The 21,053-nt window shown below is 35.5% G+C and overlaps 2 protein-coding genes across 2 annotated transcripts; one reads left to right on the top strand and one right to left on the bottom strand.

The window, feature by feature from the left end:
* Nucleotides 1–735: 735 nt before the first annotated feature.
* On the bottom strand, nucleotides 736–6,346 carry LOC117316387 (MKRN2 opposite strand protein-like). The gene is made up of 6 exons (XM_033870928.1): nucleotides 6,325–6,346; nucleotides 5,704–5,881; nucleotides 5,073–5,293; nucleotides 4,061–4,110; nucleotides 2,809–2,974; nucleotides 736–1,520 (listed from the first exon to the last, which is right to left on the bottom strand). Exons 3-6 carry the CDS (start codon nucleotides 5,291–5,293, stop codon nucleotides 1,316–1,318), a joined length of 642 nt encoding a protein of 213 aa, XP_033726819.1. The 5' UTR covers nucleotides 5,704–5,881; nucleotides 6,325–6,346; the 3' UTR covers nucleotides 736–1,315.
* Nucleotides 6,347–6,635: 289 nt separating this feature from the next.
* LOC117316543 (solute carrier family 22 member 18-like) lies at nucleotides 6,636–20,458 on the top strand. The gene is made up of 9 exons (XM_033871180.1): nucleotides 6,636–7,101; nucleotides 11,293–11,536; nucleotides 12,152–12,284; nucleotides 13,142–13,254; nucleotides 13,427–13,519; nucleotides 14,380–14,492; nucleotides 15,889–15,990; nucleotides 16,504–16,624; nucleotides 17,576–20,458. Exons 1-9 carry the CDS (start codon nucleotides 6,850–6,852, stop codon nucleotides 17,743–17,745), a joined length of 1,341 nt encoding a protein of 446 aa, XP_033727071.1. The 5' UTR covers nucleotides 6,636–6,849; the 3' UTR covers nucleotides 17,746–20,458.
* The last annotated feature ends 595 nt before the right edge of the window (nucleotides 20,459–21,053 follow it).

Below are 21,053 nucleotides of genomic sequence, written 5' to 3'. Positions count from 1 at the left end.
TGTATTTCATTCTCAGCAACTGTTGTCGGTCAAGCTTAAACTGGTATGCAAATTAGGTGAGATGAGATTGTTACAATAAAGATGCTTGTGTATTGCTGTAGATTTTGACATACAACTACTACCTATTACCTCTCCCTGGACAAGATCTTGGAATACGGCTTGTGTTAGTGGACTGCTCAAAGTGCCTTGCATCATTCTAACCGTCTTCTATATGTAAACACTTAATGACTATTTCATAAAAAAAAGGGGCGGGGGGAGGGGCATGCCTAACCCTCTGGGATCTCTCTCGTGTTTTATCTGAATACTGATTGATGGGGCTTAACATGCTTGTTCCGGTTATTACTGAGCCTAGGACACTTTTGTCTGAATGAATTTGAATTACATGTGTATAGTTTTTGACAGATGACATGTTTATGTTGACTAAATTGTAAACTAAACTGAACAACAAGGTTAGAATTACCTCTTTTAAATCTAAAACACAACAGACTGCAAATAAAGTACATGTATACAAAATTTTTATTCAATAATATAATATTTATACCAAAATACTGTTACACATGCCAGTTATCAAAACAATAAACATATGACTAGGAGGGGACATTACTCCTCTAAAAGATTGACACATTTAGCCTCCAATTTTGATAATACTTGGCCGTTTTTGTTGGACTGGTTGGACCTGAGACCTACTGTTATCATGTTGTTTTTAGATAAGCCTTGACAAAAAAATGTCAAGGCTGTATTAAAATCTGCAGGTCCATCAAGATGTATGCCTGAAATGTCACAATTAAATATGATGAAATGGTTTGTTTGAAGTTCAATGGTCAAAATGTAGGTCAGAGTGACCTTCTTTTGATACACAACACACCCCCTCACCTGGGTGAACTGGTCGTCCCATGCGCCTTATAATAAAAAAAATATGAAGATTTATGATAGCATCTATTTTTTTAAAGGGAGATAACTCTTTGGAGTTGAGACTGGACCTGTTCCTACTGTTTTTAAGTTTTGGTTTGTATTACTACCAACAAGTTAAAGCAGACATTTATTAATATATATTTGCTAGAAGGAAGAAAAATCATGCCACAAGAGTCTTGATATAACAGTTTAGAAACTACAATGAATTCTCTCCTAGGCTTGGATGGAGGTCATACAAATGGATCGGGTAGTTGTTGGACAGAGTGGCCAATGACAGGGAACACTGTTGACTTTGGCTGAGAATGTGAGAAAGGCCAAGGACCGGAAAACTTGTGTTGCTTCCTGGTGCGCCGCAAGACATGGAAGAGGACACTCCCTGATGTAACTAGTTAGGTTTACGAGCTCATTTCACCATCTGACAGAGATATCCATGTGTGTTGATGTGTCTGTAGATGTTGATATACTGTCCCGCACGTCTAGTATGCTGAATGACAAGTTCCTGGCACATCGCCGACTTACTTCTCAGCGAAGGATTGACATGGTGTAGTTGAACTTGCCATAGAAACTGTATCACAAAGTCAAAACAGTTATACTTGTCCTCATGGTATCTGAAATGATGTAAGGAACAAAACTGATAAATTTATATTTATCTTTACAATCTTGCCTGAAAATGTTACCGTATCTATCCTGAGCCCAACTCGATTTGCACTCTTCTCCTTCTAGAATATAACTTCCGGTCACTCGATTTGTAGCTCTTCTGCTTCTGGAAGATCTTCTACCTCTTCCATCTAAAAGCTGGAAGATTTGGCGGCAACCATGTTTAAGCGTGCGAGTGATGAGTTTCACTAGAGAAGGATTTATGACACATACATGCACATGTTTGTGTCATCGTGTTTGAGAAAACTTTAAAACTTGTTTGTTTTGGGTTATGTTCTTCCGGTTTACTCGATTTACATATAACGGAATGCGATCTTCCGAGAAGAGTGCAATTCAAGTTGACCTCGATAATAAGCCCAGAAGGCCAAACTGTATTTATCCTATAATAAGCCCCTAGGACCAACACAGTCACAAATATTTTCATTTTGACTCTAAATAAGGGTCTGCTTACTGCAGGACAATGCAACTGTCTTTTCCTACCCTATATGGGATTAATAGAAGCTTTCACCTCTTTTGGGTGAGATAGGGGTATCTCAATCCGAGGGGGGGGGGGGGGGGTGGTTCTGTTAAGTTCCCAAACACGAGACTTGTTAAGTTTTTGAGATCCCCCTATCTCATCAATAAAAGGAGTGAATAATTATTTTTCTCTTGCCCTGTATTCCAATCCTAAACAATAACACGTGGACACAACTTCGCGGTACTACACAAACATACTTTAAACTAAACATCAGTTCCAATCGCTTTAAATGTACCCTGAATAACACTTTTTTATCTATTTGACACAATAGTTACTAAATCACCAATTTTGAACATTTTCACTTAGTAAATCTGCCTCAAATCGTATGCATAGAGGTAAACAAGCAAATGTATGTATGTATATGTGACCCCATAAAAGTAGTTCTGAGTTAGGTCAGTGACATCACCCTATTGAGAACAATAGGATGTTAAAGAGCATGTGTAGCTTGTTTTCTCCCAAGAGTGAGATAAGAAAATCTGTGGATATTCCTATCGAGGGTAAGAGAAAACATTAATGTTACAGGGGTCTGTTCCCTGGACAGGGATACATGTTTATCAACCTTTTTGTAACAGTTTGGCTGGCAACCACGAAGCTTGCTGAGCCGACCTATTCCTGTGAAGTATGCGAGAATATTAGATCATTTGAATGACTTTCATAGTGATTCTGTAAATATGAATGCCAAACAATTGATAACTTCCAAGAAGTTGCTATAAAAATTTTACCTGTATTTAGTCCAGCAGTCATCTTTACTCTCCCTTCTTAAGGTTTGGTCCCACCTTAATGAGAAATCTCTATTACCAGAGTTTTGTACCATTGCTATGGCAACACATTGGTCCCAGCCAGGTGCGTTGATATTGACACCATCCTCATCATAATCAAATGTGACACCTGTGTGTACGTATCAAAGGTAACAAGTTAATATTTCTCCTGAGTGTTATATTGGCCTGTGTACCAAAACTTCACTTCCTCCAAAAGTTATACCTATTCACAAGTAATTCACAGAAAAACCTGTTAATTCCACCTAAATTTTACACCTTTTAGTACCACCCAAATTTTACACCTTTTAGTACCACCCAAATTTTACACCTTTTAGTACCACCCAAATTTTACACCTGTTAGTATCGCCCAAATTTTACACCTGTCAGTATCACCCAAATTTTACACCTGTTAGTACCACCCAAATTTTACAACGGTTAGTACCACCCAAATTTTACATCGGTTAGTACCACCCAAATTTTACACCTGTTAGTACCACCCAAATTTTACACCTGTTAGTATCACCCAAATTTAACACCTGTTAGTACCACCCAAATTTTACACCTGTTAGTACCACCCAAATTTTACACCTGTCGGTACCTCCCAAATTTTACACCTGTCAGTACCACCCAAATTTTTCACCTGTCAGTATCACCCAAATTTTACACCTGTCAGTGCCACCCAAATTTTACACTAGTGTACACCCATGTATCCCACCCCAACACATGTATCCACTCAATTATTACACCTGTATTATTATGAATTTGTGCACCTAGGTCAACCTATGTCCAAAAGTTTACTTTGATGAATGGTCAAAATGTAGGTCAGAGTGACCACCTTTTGATACACAACACACACCCTCACCTGGGTGAACTGGTCGTCCCATGCGCCATATAATAAAAAAAATATGAAGTTCTTGTGTCAAGTAGGGTAAAAGGAATAGTCTGATCAAGATAAAGTGCAGAAAGACGGATGAATGGACGGACGAAATGCAAACCTGAGGTCCCCTTCTGTTCCCTGTCCGGAACTTATAAGCCAAGGGGATCAACACATAGACTTAACTTGAGGTTGGGGTTGGGCAATGAAATAAATTGGCAATTTTGTTATTACTGATTCACTACTTTATACTTTTGGGTGGGCTTATTACCAGCATGGATTCATTACTGAATATTAACTCCAATATATGTACAAATAATACACAACAAGAGCATGACTTACCTTCTGAATCTGTCAATCCTATATGCAGATTGGATGTATCTGTGTAATTTCTGTAAAAAAAAAAGGGAACATTTTGAGATATTTTTATTATTAACTGTATATTTGACACAAACAGTTACAAAATGATATTGCATAATAATATATATATATATATATATACACATGTATATACTGATTGCCTTTCAGGAAGGTGTGAAGCTGTCGAGTTTGCTAAGAAAGGAGTCTACCAGGTATTTACATCCCAATACAAAAATGATCTTAGCTGTTAATAGGACGTTAAACAAAATAAACCAAACCAAACCCAATACAAAACATTTATTTCATGAAAGACACCAGTGACATGTCTGCTCTACATGTAGGTGTCGTGTTCAGGTAGGTCAGTTAGAGCATCGGACCAAGTGGCCTCAGGTGAAGATCTGAGGTGTGTACTTTTGATTCATACCTGGTCAGATTGTGTTTTGCAGGAAGCTAAGTTCATCCTGCGCTCTTTGGACTAGATACGTAATCTAAATAACAATTAAGCTCTAGATATCATGTGTAATTAGACCTTTGACCTCGTGTATTATGTTCAGTGAGAAGCCACCAGCTACTACAAGAGAAAACCCTCAAAATAATCCTTGCTGTTCATGGGCCAATAAACCTAGCAAACAAAACAAGTAAGAATATCAATAAACCCTGTACCAGATGTATCATACATAGTCTTGAACAATTTTTCCCTAGAAATTGCTTAAACGAGAACTTGCTTAATATATTATATATTCCTTAAAATTTTGAAAATAATATATCAAGATTTTAAGAAATGTACAAAAAAATTTTTTTTTTAAAGATTTGATTGAATTATGGCAACCAGTATGCATATACATATATACCTGTAGACATATAAATGAGGTCAAACAGACTGGAGCCATCATATTTTAGCCTAGTGGTCTGGACCTAATACAGCTGATGTGTAATAATATCTTGACTCTTAATACATATCTCAACATCCTGATTATAATTACACTGTACTTACTGTAGAAATGTACCTAGAGTTGGTTTTATGATGATGGAAAATGGCTGGTTGTGTGCCTTAACAAACGGGCACGGTATCACATAAGGAGGTATTCGACTCTCACTTTCTCTCGTATTTCTCCCACAAAGGGGACAGATCTGGGGGACGGAGAAACACAGGATATTCCTAGTCCTGTCGCAGTGCTGGAAGCACCTCACCATGTTAGAGTCCTCAGTAGCCATCTTAAAATGAAAACATATTTTACTGTTAGATTTGCTGTTTCCAGCTTTCAACAAATGCTATTTACAGTTAGAAAATAAGTAAACATGCATTGTAGTCCAGTAGATTGCTGATCAACTTTTCACATTCTGACATGAAATTTAAATAAATATGTTTAAAATCCAATGAACTACATATGCCACAGAGACTTACGCCATGATAACTCAATAGGCCTTCTAAGAATTTACACAGATGAGCATATATGTCTCAAATTTTCCTCATGAAAGTTGTTCTCTTCTTGGCAAAGAAAAAATACATATTTGAAGCAGCTAATTTCCGTTCCACAGAGTTTGATTGATTGCAGATTCATATCAGGAAGCTCACTAATATAGGATACAAGGTTCAACATTATTACAATATACTGTATACATACCTTGTCACAGTGTACCTTAATGAAAGCACATGGGATGGAAACTGATGTTGGCTCAGAGGTATTCTACTACTGTATAGTGACCGCCATGTTTCTTCTGACTCGCTCCACAGTTTACAGATGGACAATTGATGACATTACTTGACGGCTAGCTGATAAACAGCTGTCCAGATGGTTATACCTGATAAAATATGTCTCTACATGTATATGGTCATTGTTGCATGGTTCTGATAGTTCGGACCATTAATACTGCCCTGAATATATCACACCATATATATATTAATTTTAATATATATTTGTTTCATCTGTCCTAGCTCACACTGTAGCCTAAAGCAACGTACGTATATGTCAGTCAAGATGCATTTACCGTTTGCTAAATAATGACAGACAGAACTCCACCCTTTCTAAGCCAGGGGGCAGCTTAGATATTGTACATTTATAAAAGATATAAAATTTAGCAAAGATGCATTTAATTCAAGGATAGGATATAGTTTGGTTTCTGTGTATGATCTGATAACGAATTATTAAACACCACTACATATATGTATGGGTTGAATATATCACAATTAAAACCCACTTGCACATCAAATGTAATTTGTGCGTAGGTCCTACCTGTACACTTACCTGTCGGTGTACCGCTGAAAAATGAATGACTGATCACGTGACGTCTATAAATAGTTGCCATAAAGTAGAGAATTTTATCGTAAAATAATATAAAAATAATCGTATCAATAATTAATGTTCTCTATGAAATTAATTCTTTCAGTGGATAACTCTTTCATTTATATGAATATTTTGTGAAAATTAGACAAATCGTTTCTGCCTAAAAGTATTTCACGACAACACAAATTCGGATGGAAATCTGCGTGACAACAGCGTTTTGTTGTCACTAAAAAATGACAGAAGATTTTAAGATAAAAAAAGACCAAGTTATCATAATTGTTTTGCTTTCGTTTTTGACACGTGTATAAAAATGGATTTTGGATTAATTTAGTACTTCTATGTATATCGGTTTTATTCGGATATATGCAATTTTTAATGATGAAAAAATAACCCATTTTGATTTAACAATGTTGGCGCCAGTTTTGAAATTGAAAGTTGACAATCTAGAACGTTTCCTGACACACCTGCAGATAAGATTTTGTCAACATGGCGACCTACAATTTGAGGAGTCGTAAATTGGATCCACAGAATACAGAAAGAGAAGAAATGAAAGAAAATAGTTTTGCTAAAGCAGATACTTCACGACTAACATTCACCGACGAAGAAGACAGACCCGCCATGTCAAAGCCGACTAACATTAAGTTATTTGGCTGGTCCTTCAACACCGCGATAGCAGCCACTCACGTGAACATATTCCTGTATGCTACATGCTTCTGGATCCAAACTGGAGCACTACCCGTTAGTATAAATAGCCACAGAATACCATGTGAAACCAGACAGCTATCTGTTTTACTTTGAGATGGAATTAAGTGTCGTATACACTATACGTGGTACTGTATAATATACAGTGGTATAATGTAGCATAGCTCGTGTTTTCTATGGCCCTGACACAAATATGTTTGGTTTAGAGCCCCTACACCAGACATGGTGTAAGGGCCAGAAAAAAACGGGGCTAAATGCAGCATTCTCCAACAATGCTAAAGGTTGACACATCGTAGTCGGCACAATAACGTCAGATTTATAGGCCTAATAAATCGGCGGACCATTCTGGCCAGCAGCCTCCAATAGATTAAAGGAGTGGAAGTGTAGTAGGAGTGGATAGATGCACCGCCAGACCGGGGTTCGAACCCATGACCTCCAAACACTGGCAAGATGCTCTACCAATTGATCACGAGCTACCTGGTCGCTGATGGTCGACCCAGTCCTGAGTTCCACTACACTCTTCCCTCCCTTTTAAAGTATTTCACCCCAAAGACCTAACAACTCACGAGCTCCAACTCACAACCCAGGTTCTAATAACCACTACAAGGTACAAGTACAGTTGAGTGTAAGCTAACCTTTACACCCTAGTGCACTACGTTTAATCTAGTAGTGCACTCCATTTTAATCTACAGGTAAACTAGTAGTGCACTAGTACTACGTCCAGTCAGGTGTGACCACAAAACCTGTAGTTGTTACATATACAGACCTGTGTAAATTGACTGCCTTATATCTGTCATCCTGACTTTACCAGGTATATTTAAATGTTGATAAAACTTTATCTAATATTAACTCAAAATAAAATTGGCTGCAGTTCTTATATGATATATTGCACAAGAGAAATTAAAACTCTATCAATTGGATTTGTAGTGGGGTTTTTTATCGTTATTTTTTTTTTAAAAGATTTCATTATAGTGTAAAATTAAGGCTTATCTTCCTGATTTCAAAATTTTAATGTTTTTCATTTATTTTTTTAGATGTTATAATATACATTTTATATTAATGATTAATTCTACCTTAGGCCTTGATGACTGTTTGTAGATTTGTTTTCTCAAGTACACTGTATTATGTACATATATTTTAATATTTATCATTTTATCAGACAAAAATATTTTCAAATTCAATGTATTGTTACTTCACTAATATCTGTTAATTCAACCATGAAATCATTTCATAGTACATAATCAAGAATCAGAAGTTTCGTATATATTCTCATTTATGTTCTGTAAGAGACATCTTGATGATGGTAGCTTTCCAAACAAAATACACTGGAAGTCATTGATTTATAAATCTGTATCTAATTATGAAACTAATGCTTGCAAATTGGTTGCATAGAATGTCTAATGACGCAGACTTCACACGATTTTTATTGCTGCATGACGATCTTAAACCTCATTATTTATGGCAATTAGCTTTGCGTCATCCAAATTTTCTTTATAATATTGGATACATTATGAAATTGATTGTAACTGTTCATGTAAGTAATGTTCAGCTTTTATGTCACCACTGTGGCCTTTTCTACACAGATTTTGTAACTCATGTTATTTTGTAGTGTTCTGTAACGGATAATATCCGTGATAATCTATGGTGTATTATAGCATCCATTTCAAGTATAGAACTAAGTACATATCTGCATTCACTACCTGATTATTCATTAATACATATTTTACTAGGTGGTCCAATGAACCATCAGGTGAATGAATCTGATCATGAAGAATTTAGATTAGAGTCCATATATGCCATAAAACGAATGTTTGATCTGTACACATAATTAATACATGTAGTATCATATATATATATATACATGTATATAATATATATATAATATATATATATTTATGTACATGGAATATAAGACATATATATTACTCAACTAATATCTACGATAATTAACTACATGTATATGTATATAAGATTATATTGTGAACTCGCATGCACTTTTTTGCTTGATATCATTATGTAAATAGTCACGTATTATCTATGTTACATTGATTGTATTATCATGCTCTTCTTTGTGGAGGAAATAAAGATGATAATAATAATATCTATACACAACAAGTTATGTACATGTACAATAATGTACCTGTATGTATAATTGGTACTCTCAGGACATGCCTGTTGTCATGGCCACCTGGGCCCCAGGGCCCAAACTCAATCTAACCACCACCTTATGGACCTCCATAACACCTTACCTATGTATAAGTATCAGATGAGGATCAGTCTTAAGGTGTGCCTGTTTCAACACCTGGCTCTAGTTTTGTCAAGTCCCCAATTACCTCCCCAGGGGTCCATTTATATCATGCTGTGCCAGGCTCCTCTGCCTTACCTACCTGTAATTAGCATATAACACTACCCATATATAATATCTACCTGTGGATGTTTTTCAAAAATTTAAAGGTTTTTTTTTGCAAATCATCAAAAAATAATTAATTTTTATATACATTTTTCTTCACAATAAAGATATTCAATAATATAGTTTATATGCTGATTTTCTTTAATTACAAGAAGAGGTAAAATCCCCATCAGTTATACATTTTAAGGTAAAGAACAACTAATCATGTCCTTAATGCAATAGGGAAACACTTAAATGCTGATCAAAATGTATCCCAAAATTTTGTTTAATTTTTAAACAATATTGCAAAAAACATGTTAGCGTGAACTGTAAACAAAAAAACTTTGGCTTAAGGTCCACATGATCCACATGTGTATATGATATATTTGTTAGCAGGTAACTTTATAGAAGAAAATTATGAAATTACAAATACAAGTGTTGTAGAATTCAAGTGTTTTATGACAAGTACAGCTCCAGGTACATGAACATGTATGTTTGTTATATAAGCTTAAAACTGCTTGTTGCCCTCCTCAAGTTTGCCAGTATATGTATTTCATAACAAAAATGACATTAATTGTTCCCTCAGGCCATTATCTCATTCTGTGTTACCTGTAACTGATACATGTACCTGGAATCAGATCCAATGTTAGAAGATCTTCAAAGTATTAGATACCTGCACACAGGTACATGTACAGAAATTTCAAATATTTCAGTAAAGGAAGATGGAAGGTGTATTTCAAGTAACATTTACCTTTTATAAACTTAAAATTTTGAAATGTAGAACTGTTATGATCACTTAATTACCAGTACATTCAAAGAATCTCTTTCTTTACATGTTAAATCAATGTTTAATTAATTTCTTTATGTGTTCAGGTTTCTGACTTTAAGCATTTGATGTATACACATAGAATGTACAACATATATTATGGGCTGAATAAGGTTTTAATAAGCATAATATATCACATCAAAAATGTAATTATGAATATGCTGCTTAATTTGATCTGAAATTAAACTAAAATATAAATTAAATGTATCAAATTGAAAATGTTCAAGTAATGATAATTGTTTTCAAATGTTTTATTATACAATTTCGTGTGATGAAAACGAAATTACTGGAATAAAACAGGTGAAATATATAACTGATTAATCAATACAAAATAGAAAGAACCAAAAGATAAATGAAACTTGGCTTGAACAATTTAACTTAATTAAAGGATTGATAAAGTAAATTTGTCTTTACTTAGTTACAGTGTATGATTAACAAGAATAGACAGGTTGAAATATAGCATCAAACTAAACTTCTAAAACCTTTTTAATAACTCTTTGAATATAACTGCTACCTTACAGTGCAGGTAAAAATCACAGGTAGCCCTGGGTACTGCCCATTACCTGTATGGGGGTTTTGCTGTTCATAACCTCCTAGGGTGTAAGTGCACTACTAGATATATATAGTTTACCTGTAGTTTAAATGTAGTGCACTATGTGTAAAGTTTAGCTTACTCAACTGTATTCACCTGACTTGAAACAAGGTTTGGTGATCATAGGCACCAAATGTAGTAGGAGTGAAAAAATGCAAGGTCAGATCGGGGTTCGAACCCGGAACCTCCGAACACTATAAGTAGGATGCTCTATGATCAGTTGAGATACCTGGTCTTTGATGATCGACCCTCTGTTGGTACTAATTAACTTTTGTTTTGATCTTTGACCTACATCCAGCTGGGGACTGTAATTCACTGAATTGTCTTGTTTAATTTTCTGTAGTACTACTTTTGTAATATTGATAATTATACCATAAAAACTCGCTTTGTGATCTCGGTTTTGGTTATTTATTTTTATAGTACTTGACAAAGAAGCTGGGAGTGGATATGGTGGTGTTTGGTTACCTCCAGACTACATTTGCTGTTGTTCAGCTGGCAGGTGGTCCGTTGTTTGGAAGATTTGGTGACTTATTTGGAGGGAGAGCAGCCATGATTCTGGCATTTACTTCAGCATCAGCAACATATCTCTTCCTCGGTCTTGCTGACAGCTTCCCACTCCTTTTCATATCCCGTCTGCCATCTGTGTTTATGCATGCAATGCAAGGTTTGTGTTATAGAGATGTGTAATAATGTAGCAGATTATGATATAACATTTATTTTATCTTGTCATTAGCTCAAGTCTGCCAAGGGGCCGCGGTGGCCGAGTGGTTAAGGTGTCACGACACTTTAACACTAGCCCTCCACCTCTGGGTTGCGAGTTCGAAACCTACGTGGGGCAGTTGCCAGGTACTGACCGTAGGCCGGTGGTTTTTCTCCAGGTACACCGGCTTTCCTCCACCTCCAAAACATGGCACGTCCTTAAATGACCCTGGCTGTTAATAGGACGTTAAACAAAATAAACCAAACGAAACTGTCAAAAACTCAAGTCTGTCCTAAGATTAGATTGTCTTGAGAATTTTATATTTAAGTTTAGGCTGAAAGGGATATTTCAGGGAATATCCAGGACTTGACCATACAACTTCAACACCCCTATCATAAAGTATGACATTGAAGGGAAAACAGTTATCAGTTTGTGTTCCTTCAAACTGTGATGATTCTATTTTATTTTCAATTCACTGATTTGTGAATGTGTAAAAGATTTGGGTACTGGTATGGTCCTAATGTATGTATGATGTTGCCAGAATGCCTTGACATGGAGGTAAATTTTTGTTATTTGTAGGTGGTCAGATGATCGTGACGGACATGGGAGACAAAGAACAGCGGGCAGCTTCACTAGGCATGCTGGGATTGTCTTACGGAGTTGGCATGGTGGTCGGACCATTCATCGGTGGATTAATCACAAAATTCTTCAGGTGAGGGTTACGACTTTTAAAGCTGAAAGTCTCTTTAAGAAAGAGAGTTCTGCATGTATGTTTTATATTTCAAATCGTTATATTAACAGAACTAAGAGATATTTAGTTCTTCGCAATAAAAACTCTAACCTTTTAATCTGAAAAGCAGGCTGTGAGAACTTTGACCAAGGAGGCACAGTATAGAATTCCATTGTTTGTTCTGCCAATTTAAAGAAAGATATGCTGTCATGCAGAAACTAATTTCATAATTAAAGACTGACAGCGAGTTTCATGGACTGATGATCTTACAGGACTTTTCTCTCTAGACTCTCGCAATAGTCGCCATCTTGAAAACACATTTTAAACTTCTTCTTCTCTAGTTCCACTGGTGCCATTAAACTCGAAATTGGTGAGGATGTTAAGGAAGGGGAGCCAACAAAGTGTTGTTAATTTTCGGCCTCATAAAAACTTTTGACATGATGGCCATTTTGTAACATGATCGTGCAGTCATGGTTTTCCTGAACAACACCTATTTCAGACTTCTTTTCAAGTTCCATGAGTGGGATTAAGCACTAACTTATCTGGTATGACCATGAGATGGTCCTGACCAAGTGTTGTTATTTTTCGGGTCAGTCTGTACAGTCACTCTGTAAAAATTAATCAGCATCAACAATGACTGTGGAGTATGTCAGCTCTGGCTGATATGGTCAGATGTTACAGGATGTTGTTTAAGTCAGTGGTCGGTAAAGTCAGGTTTTACCATACTATCATTTGATGGAGGACAACTATAAAGGATTTTCTAAGAGTTTTATTCAGAAAGTCTTAACTGTTTATAGGGAAAATATTTTATTGATATAAGTCGTGTTTTCTGTTATCAGTGAGCAGACAGCAGCATTTGCAGCCTTTCTCGGATCTTTACTCTCTATAGTATTCGCTTACTTCTTTACACCGAAGAAAACAAAGAAAGCGTCAGTAACGAGCACAATAGAAGGTAATTATTTGAAAACAACTGAAAATTGATATTTTTTTAAATGTTTAATGTTGATGCTGATCACACTCAAGATAATGTTTGCTGGTGTCAAGTAAATTAAGACCAAAATGCCTTGGATATTGCTTAAATACATTTAATACCTTTTTTTACTCAAGTTGTATTTATTTTGCAGAGAAGCCATCCTCTGTGTTTGATGTTAAAAAGATTGTCAGATTGGTCATGGCCCCAGGAGCCATGTTTCTGCTGATTATTCGTGCTGCAGCAGGTATGATGACATTTTAAACTGCAAATTATAAATCAGTATTCACCAATTTTATCTTTAAATATTTACATCAGCTCCACACCCTCCCATTTCAATACAGAGAGGATGCTATATGTATTGTGAGACTTCAATGTATAACGTCGTTTGATCATGAGACCACTATTGTGACATCATCAATCTCGTTCCGACAACCCTGGTGTTCGGAATCACTTTAAAAATCATGATCAATAAATCATCTCAATTTCTGAAATGATAGAATCAAATGACTGATTATTGTTTGATCATGAATAAAAAGGAAACCAACCACAAAAACATTCACCAAAAGTTTAGAGGATAATAAAATGGTTTAAGGTGTATAACTTTCTTTTAAAGTATTGTTTTTATTGCATTTTGATGTTGATTTTCCCATGATTTTGTTCATTTAATCACTTGTCAAGTCTGCTGAATATCTCAATAATTCCTGAATGTTTCCATGTCATAGTCAAACAATGATGACAGAAAATCTTTATCAATGTCATAGAGGTAAAATGACTAATCATCGATTAAATCAAAGCAACACTCGCCAAACGCTGGTTTTGCTCTTTCAAGATCTTAGATAACTGATATCAGAAAAGTGAAAATATATACAGTATCACAGTGTAAATACTAAAGCTAGAAATGCTTAGCAAATGGTGTTATACTCCCATAACTGCAATAGCAATGTGTATTATAGGACCATATATCCATTTTAAATACTAATACATATGTACATTCATTGCTTAAATTTTATATCAAATTCATATATCAAATGGGAGAATTCATAATATCAATAAAAAAAATGTCTCAATTATGATAAATTTTATTTGTTTAATTTGTCTCCACAGGTATACCTATTGGTGTTTTTCAAAGCATGTTTTCTGTGGTTGCCTTGGAAACATTCAAATTGCCACCTGAACAAAATGGCTATATCCTGTCTTACATTGGTGTGTTAACCATGGTAAGTGCAGAAATGTTTACCTTTGTCCTGGTTTATGAAATGACATTAAGTTGACATTTTGATAGACAAAATCAATATTTGAAATAGTTTTTTTTGTAGAATATATATAATGTCAAACAAAAGATGACAATATTATTTTATCAGTTATTGATCCAGCACTTTTCAATGTGTAATACATTACATTGTCAACAACTCGCCTGATTTTTTCAGGTCAACCTTGTGATGTTATTGGCATGGCCATGTCATGGTCTGGTGTCAGAATCATCTGAAATTTTCGGGAGTGAACTGCAAATATGGCTCAATTATGAAATAATTTCAGTTGAGACAGAGGCCTCAAAAGGCTTCAGAAAAAGACATGATTTCATTACTTTTAGTCAGAACCAAAGCATTGTAAATGAATATTTAGAAGCTTAAATAATCAAAATACTGTTTAAAATGGCCTAGAATTTCATCTAACGTACAAATGTGTTGACTCTACAAAACAATTTAATTAACGCCTGCCCTGCAGGTAGGGCGTAAGAATTGAACATGCTGCCCCCATTGCATGATCGTAGGAGGTGACTAAATTTGGGATCTTCTTTTCTCTTCTTTCTGAACAACTTTCTTCTTCCTAATGTCACCCTTGACAATGCCTCACTTTTGGCCTTTAGTTGAGAGTTTGCCGCTGTGAGGAAGGCTTTGGGTTTTGTCCCCTAGCCGAGACATACCAGAGTCTTTAAAAATGGTTGTCACTACTGCTAATTAGTGCTCAGCATATTTGGAGTGGGATGACTGGTTTGCCCGTTGTCAGTATAATGTGACCGGGTGGGGTGTGCTGCTGGGTGTCTTCGGCAGTATGCTTCAGTGAGGTAGCACTATAAATTGGCAAAAGTTCCGGCCTATCACAAGGAGACTTAACACAAACGTACTGCAGCCTCCAAAAACACACATACGCACTCACCACACGCATGCATGTCGCATGCATGGGAGGCCGTCCTTAAATGACCTTAGCTGTTAATAGGACGTTAAACAAAATAAACCAAACCAAACCAAATTAATTAACGCTTTTGCTTAATAGTGACTTTTTAAAAACTTTCTACCCTAGGTTTTGAAGGCTTTCATCAGATATTTCATCACTGCCATGCGGTTCAGTGACACTGCTAGTATTGAAATATATTTCATAGATCTTGGCAGAAAAGCACATGTAAGGCCTAACGAAATGGTACATGTGTTTCCACTAACATGCCAGTTGGGAATAAGGATTAACGGAAACACTGGTATTTTTTTAGGTCTTATAGATGTTTGAAAGTGTGACAATTAATTACTTTGCTGTCTCTAGCAGTGATATTTCTGATGTATTTACCAAAATATTGAATGTTGAAAATGAGATAAATAAATTTGTTTTCAATGCTTTCAGATTGTACAAGGTCTTGGAGTGGGAGTGTTGACAAAAAAATACTCAGAAACTTCAATCTTGAAATGGTCGTCATTTTCTCTGATATTCTCCTACTTGGCCTTAGTAAGTATACATTTTAATTTTAATAGTATTTTTTTTTTTTGAATTATGTGAATATTCAAATTTATAAGTGTAACCACAATATTAATCTTTTTGTATTACAAACAGGTTCACTCTTATACCAAAAAAAAAAATGAAAATGTGTCAAATTATTCTGCATTAAAAACATTGAAATGTTTAAAATTGGAATTATCACAGAAAGCACAAGCTATTTCTTGCAATTGTTCTTTTCTCAATTTAAGGATATTTGAGATGTCAGATACGAGAAATTTTACCAGAAAATGCACCTGTGTATTTACCAGAGAATGAAACTGTGTATTTACCAGAGAATGAAAATGTGTATTAACCAGAAAATGAACCTGTGTATATTTGCCAGAGAATGAAAATGTGTATTTACCAGAAAATGAACCTGTGTATTTACCAGAAAATGAACCTGTGTATTTACCAGAAAATGAACCTGTGTATTTATCAGAATATGAACCTGTGTATTTACCAGAATATGAACCTGTGTTGTAGTCATTTGTCACGGATGTCCAGCAGCTGTGTATTGTGATAGCTCCTCTAGTGATGGGACTTGCATCCTCGAATATTGTTATCAGTTCAGCACTCACTCGTACAGTATCAGAACTTGACACAGGTAAGAAGAGTTATCTCCCCTTGGATAGTTATAACTCCTCTAGTGATGGGAGTTGCTTTTTTGAATATCGTCATAAGTCCAGTGCTTACTCGTACAGAGTCAGAACTGGACACAGGTAAGAAGAGTTATCTTCCCTTCATAAAAGTTATCTCCCCTTGGATAGTTATAGCTCCTCTAGTGATGGTACTTACTTCCTTGAATATCGTCATAAGTCCAGCGCTTACTCGTAGAGTCAGAACTGGACACATGTAACAAGAGTTAATTCCCCTGTATACATATATGTACAAATTATCTCCCCTTGTATAGTGATTATCTCCTGTAGGGATTGGACTTGCTTCCTCGAATATACAGTCAAAACAGGAAACAGGTAAAGTTAAATGCCCTCCATACTAACTCTGCCCAGCAGGTAGGCACAACTGGAAAGTTAAGAAGGGCCCGAAAGGGGAAAGAGAGGTTAGGCCAATCAGGGGAAGGAAAAACAGTGCCCATCAGGGAAAGGAGAGGCAGGGCCCAAAAGGGGAAAGTCTGGGGCCTAATAGGGTAAGGGGAAAGGCTGGGATCAAACAGAGAAAACGAAAAAGGGTGGGGCCAAACCGAAAAGGACAGGTGAGGACAAAATAAGTGAGGAGGAGGTGAGTCAGTAAAATATGTAACTGTCTAAATGATTTACAATCTTATAATTTTGAAAATACACAACCAAATATGGTTTTGTATAAACACTTGAGCAGGGATACCTGGAATTGTAATAAGAAAGATTGTGTCATCCTAGAGAAGAGAGATGTAACATGGAAAATCTTTATAAAATTAATATAAGTAATAGGAAGGAATAATGAAAAATACCTTGCTCCTGCCGGGGTTCGAACTAGCAACTTCTCGCTCTCAAGGCAAACATCCTAACACTACGCTGAAGGAAAATTTCCGTCTATAATATATCACTCAATTTTGTTGTAGGTGCGATGCTGGGATTAAACATGGCCGTCAACTCATTTATACGCTCCCTGTCTCCAACTGTCGGCGGAATTCTCCTCAAGTACTACGGCTTTGCCTCGTTTGGTTACTTAGGTTTTGTTATGTTGACAGGGGTTACAATATTTCTTTTCTTAAGAATGAAGGATGTTTGATCTTAGACTTGTTTAGCACAAACAATTTTTGTCTATTTATCAATAAATAACAAACTTTAAGGTTTACTCATGTCAAAATAGATATTGTTTGTATAATAATTGTTATTATTATAATTTACGTTGCTTTGGTTGAATTGTTCGTGGCGTTGTTTTTATTTACTAAAATAGGATTGTGTGTTAGGTTTTATGTTGAAATATCTTAATTTATTGTTTTATGGATGAAGTGTAATATTGGATCTACACGTCTATTTAATAATTATTGATAGTCAACTAAGATGTTGTTATTTTTAAAAGAAAATATTTCATTACTGGTAATGCTGAAATAAAAGTCTATAGCTCAAGGGATTTTTTCCAGAGAAGTTGAAAAGGAGACCACTACCTAACCAGGTACTACCATGAGTAATTGAAATAAAATAAACCTTGTGAACAAGTTATCTGTTGAACACCTTGACCGATTCAGTTCATATTCACAGCATAATATCACACCATTAAAGCGTACACCTGTTTAGATTTTCGTTTACATCGGTCAAGGGCCACAGTTCTCATTTGACCACTATTGAAGTAAAACAAGTTTTACGTATGATCTGTACAAGATATCTCTTGAGCCCTTGACCGATATAGTTACTGTATACACAATCACATCACACAATCCAGCTGCACTTGACCATTACAAAATGACAACCTGGTGTATAATTAGATATAGCACGAACCCTAGACAGATTTATTTAATTGATGAGGGGGATTGGGTAATCGAAGCTTTCAAAATAAATTGGATACAGTAGAACCAAAATGAAATAAGCTGTATTTTATATATACAATTGTTTTGTACTTCTTGGACTCATCAGTGATGCTAAGAACATAATGCAATTGTAGGAGGCAACCAATTACTCTAAAAAGGTAAAAAGAAATATCAAAATCTGGATGGAAAAAGACCCATAATTTCAATCAATTTGAATAAAATTTCATAATGGATGTGCAGTATTGGGTTTCCAAATAACGTTAAATACATGTGTATTTTCTGAACAACGTTGTATATTTTCTGAACCTAGTCGTATACTCTGAACTAGGTCGTATATTCTGAACCAGGTTGTATATATTCTAAACCAGGTCACATATTCTGAACCAGGTCATATATTCTGAACTAGGTTGCTGTATATTCTGAACCAGGTGGTATATTCTGAACTAGGTTGTAATAGTTTTGAACCATGTCATATTTCTGAACCATGTCATTGAAAAGAATTTATACATAATTCACGCATAATTATAGATAGCGGAACTTGACTGGGCTGAACGCCGGTGGCTAGGTAGCTCAAATGGTTAGAGCATTGTCTAGAGTTCAGAGGTCCCATGGTGGAGTCCAAACCTGGTCATTGCATTTCCCTCCTCTGTTGCATATTAAAATCACAAACTGCTTCAGGTCCATCCTCTAGGATGCCCCAGGTCAAGATTGACCACTGCAGATCTTGGATGCTCTACATCCTGATCTCTCATTGTAGATACAGTGATGAACAGGCATATTACTTAGTACCATTTACTATCAACAGATCAGGTATTGCTCTTTAAACGAAACACTCCATTGATAGTAATAACTGTGTCTATCTGAAGAATAACAAAATAAATATATTTTTTAAAGATTACCGGTATATTTATTTCCTGTCTCAAAATAATTTTTATTTTGTGTCTCAAAATTGATACATTTTTGTACTTCACAAAAATTATAAATTTTCCTTATGGACATTTGCATTTAATATCGAGTCCACTTGTAATTATTAGTCCCCTACCGGTGAAACTAGGGGCACTAAAAGTTTGCCCCTCTGTCTGTCCTGCTTCATTCCTTTTGGACTGTGATCATATTTTCAAACAAGGATAAAGGACCATATAATCTCGGGACAAGTGCCAACTTAAAGGATTTGGGGTCAAGGTCACTGGTTACTATTTTTAGCAGGAGCTGGTTGGTGACATGTACTGCTTTAGCAATACCTAGTATGCTTGTTTTCTTTAGGAATTTGACAATTTGGGTTTTGTGTACAGTAAAACTATTTCAATTTGAAATATTGGTTTTTTATTTCGTTTAGGCTGATTATCTATAAAATAATGATGATTATCATTTAATTTATGGCACATTTCCTTTTCCAGAACTATACAACCATTTCTCTCTCTCTCTCTTGCTTCATTGCAAAATTCTAACACTAGATATTTTGACTATGTTAACCAAAGTAATGAATTAATGTCCAGTGACCATAAAATCATATGGTACAGTATATAATCTAATTAGCCAATGTATCAGTATAAAATATACATTACATCATTCTGGGAAGATGCAAGCAAATATTCCATTTAAGAGTTTTAATAGCTGAATGTTAGGCTTTTTGACTTTGTTCAAGGGATTAATAAGACTGCTGGATTTTAATGGTAAATGTTACTGTGATATTAGTAGAGGCAATACATTGTTATAATTTTCTCCAGGTCCCAACACCAGACGTTAGACAGTTTCATGGTCAGATATTTGCTACAATAGACATCTGTCTGTCAAAATGTCTAATTATGGCATTAGGGCCAGAGGAAACTCGGACTAGTAAAAATGTAAAATTCCATGTGATAGATGTCTGAAAGAGAGACATTCCAAATATTGAAACACATGTGTCACTAACGTTTTTGAATCTGTTTTTGTATATTAAAATGTTTTGCCATTAAAACTCAATTTTTAAACAGATTTTGCTGAAATCTTATTTGTTTCAGTATACCATTTAGCCTTTAAGTGTGTGTGGTAGAGAATGCATGATGTGTGTTATCAAATAACTTCTGCCTGAAAAATGCAAATAGAGACCTATATATAGATTTGTCTTACAGAGAAGATTTGCATGATAGCGACAGAGAGCAGAGCAGAAATATTTGTAGTTTTTAGCTCACCCGTGTGACCTACAATAACTAAGAGTTCAAGTTATTGGGTCATTAGCATGCCGAGATGAAGGACGAACAGGTTTGTTCAAGTGAATGACCTTGAACTACTTTTAATGTTAAACCTCAAATGTGTTGCAATTCTCACAGTTAAAGAGGCTCACGGCAATGAAATAAAAAAGGCTACCAAGTTTGTTCAAGTTTGACCTTGACCTACGTGCATGACAAGGGAGTCTTATCTGGCAGGATTTTAATAAACAACTTCTTCCCAATGACCAAGGATTGCAGAGTTATGATATTCATCCAGCACCCTGCTGGAATAAATCACCTTGACCTACGTCCATGGAGAAAGGAGTATTATTAGTTAAAATCTTTTTAACAACTTCTTCCCTTCCTCCAAGAGGCCCAAA

Source organism: Pecten maximus, chromosome 18 (genome assembly GCF_902652985.1).
Source record: "Pecten maximus chromosome 18, xPecMax1.1, whole genome shotgun sequence".
NCBI classification, from domain to species: domain Eukaryota; kingdom Metazoa; phylum Mollusca; class Bivalvia; order Pectinida; family Pectinidae; genus Pecten; species Pecten maximus.
This window is presented reverse-complemented; position numbering and strand designations above follow the sequence as displayed.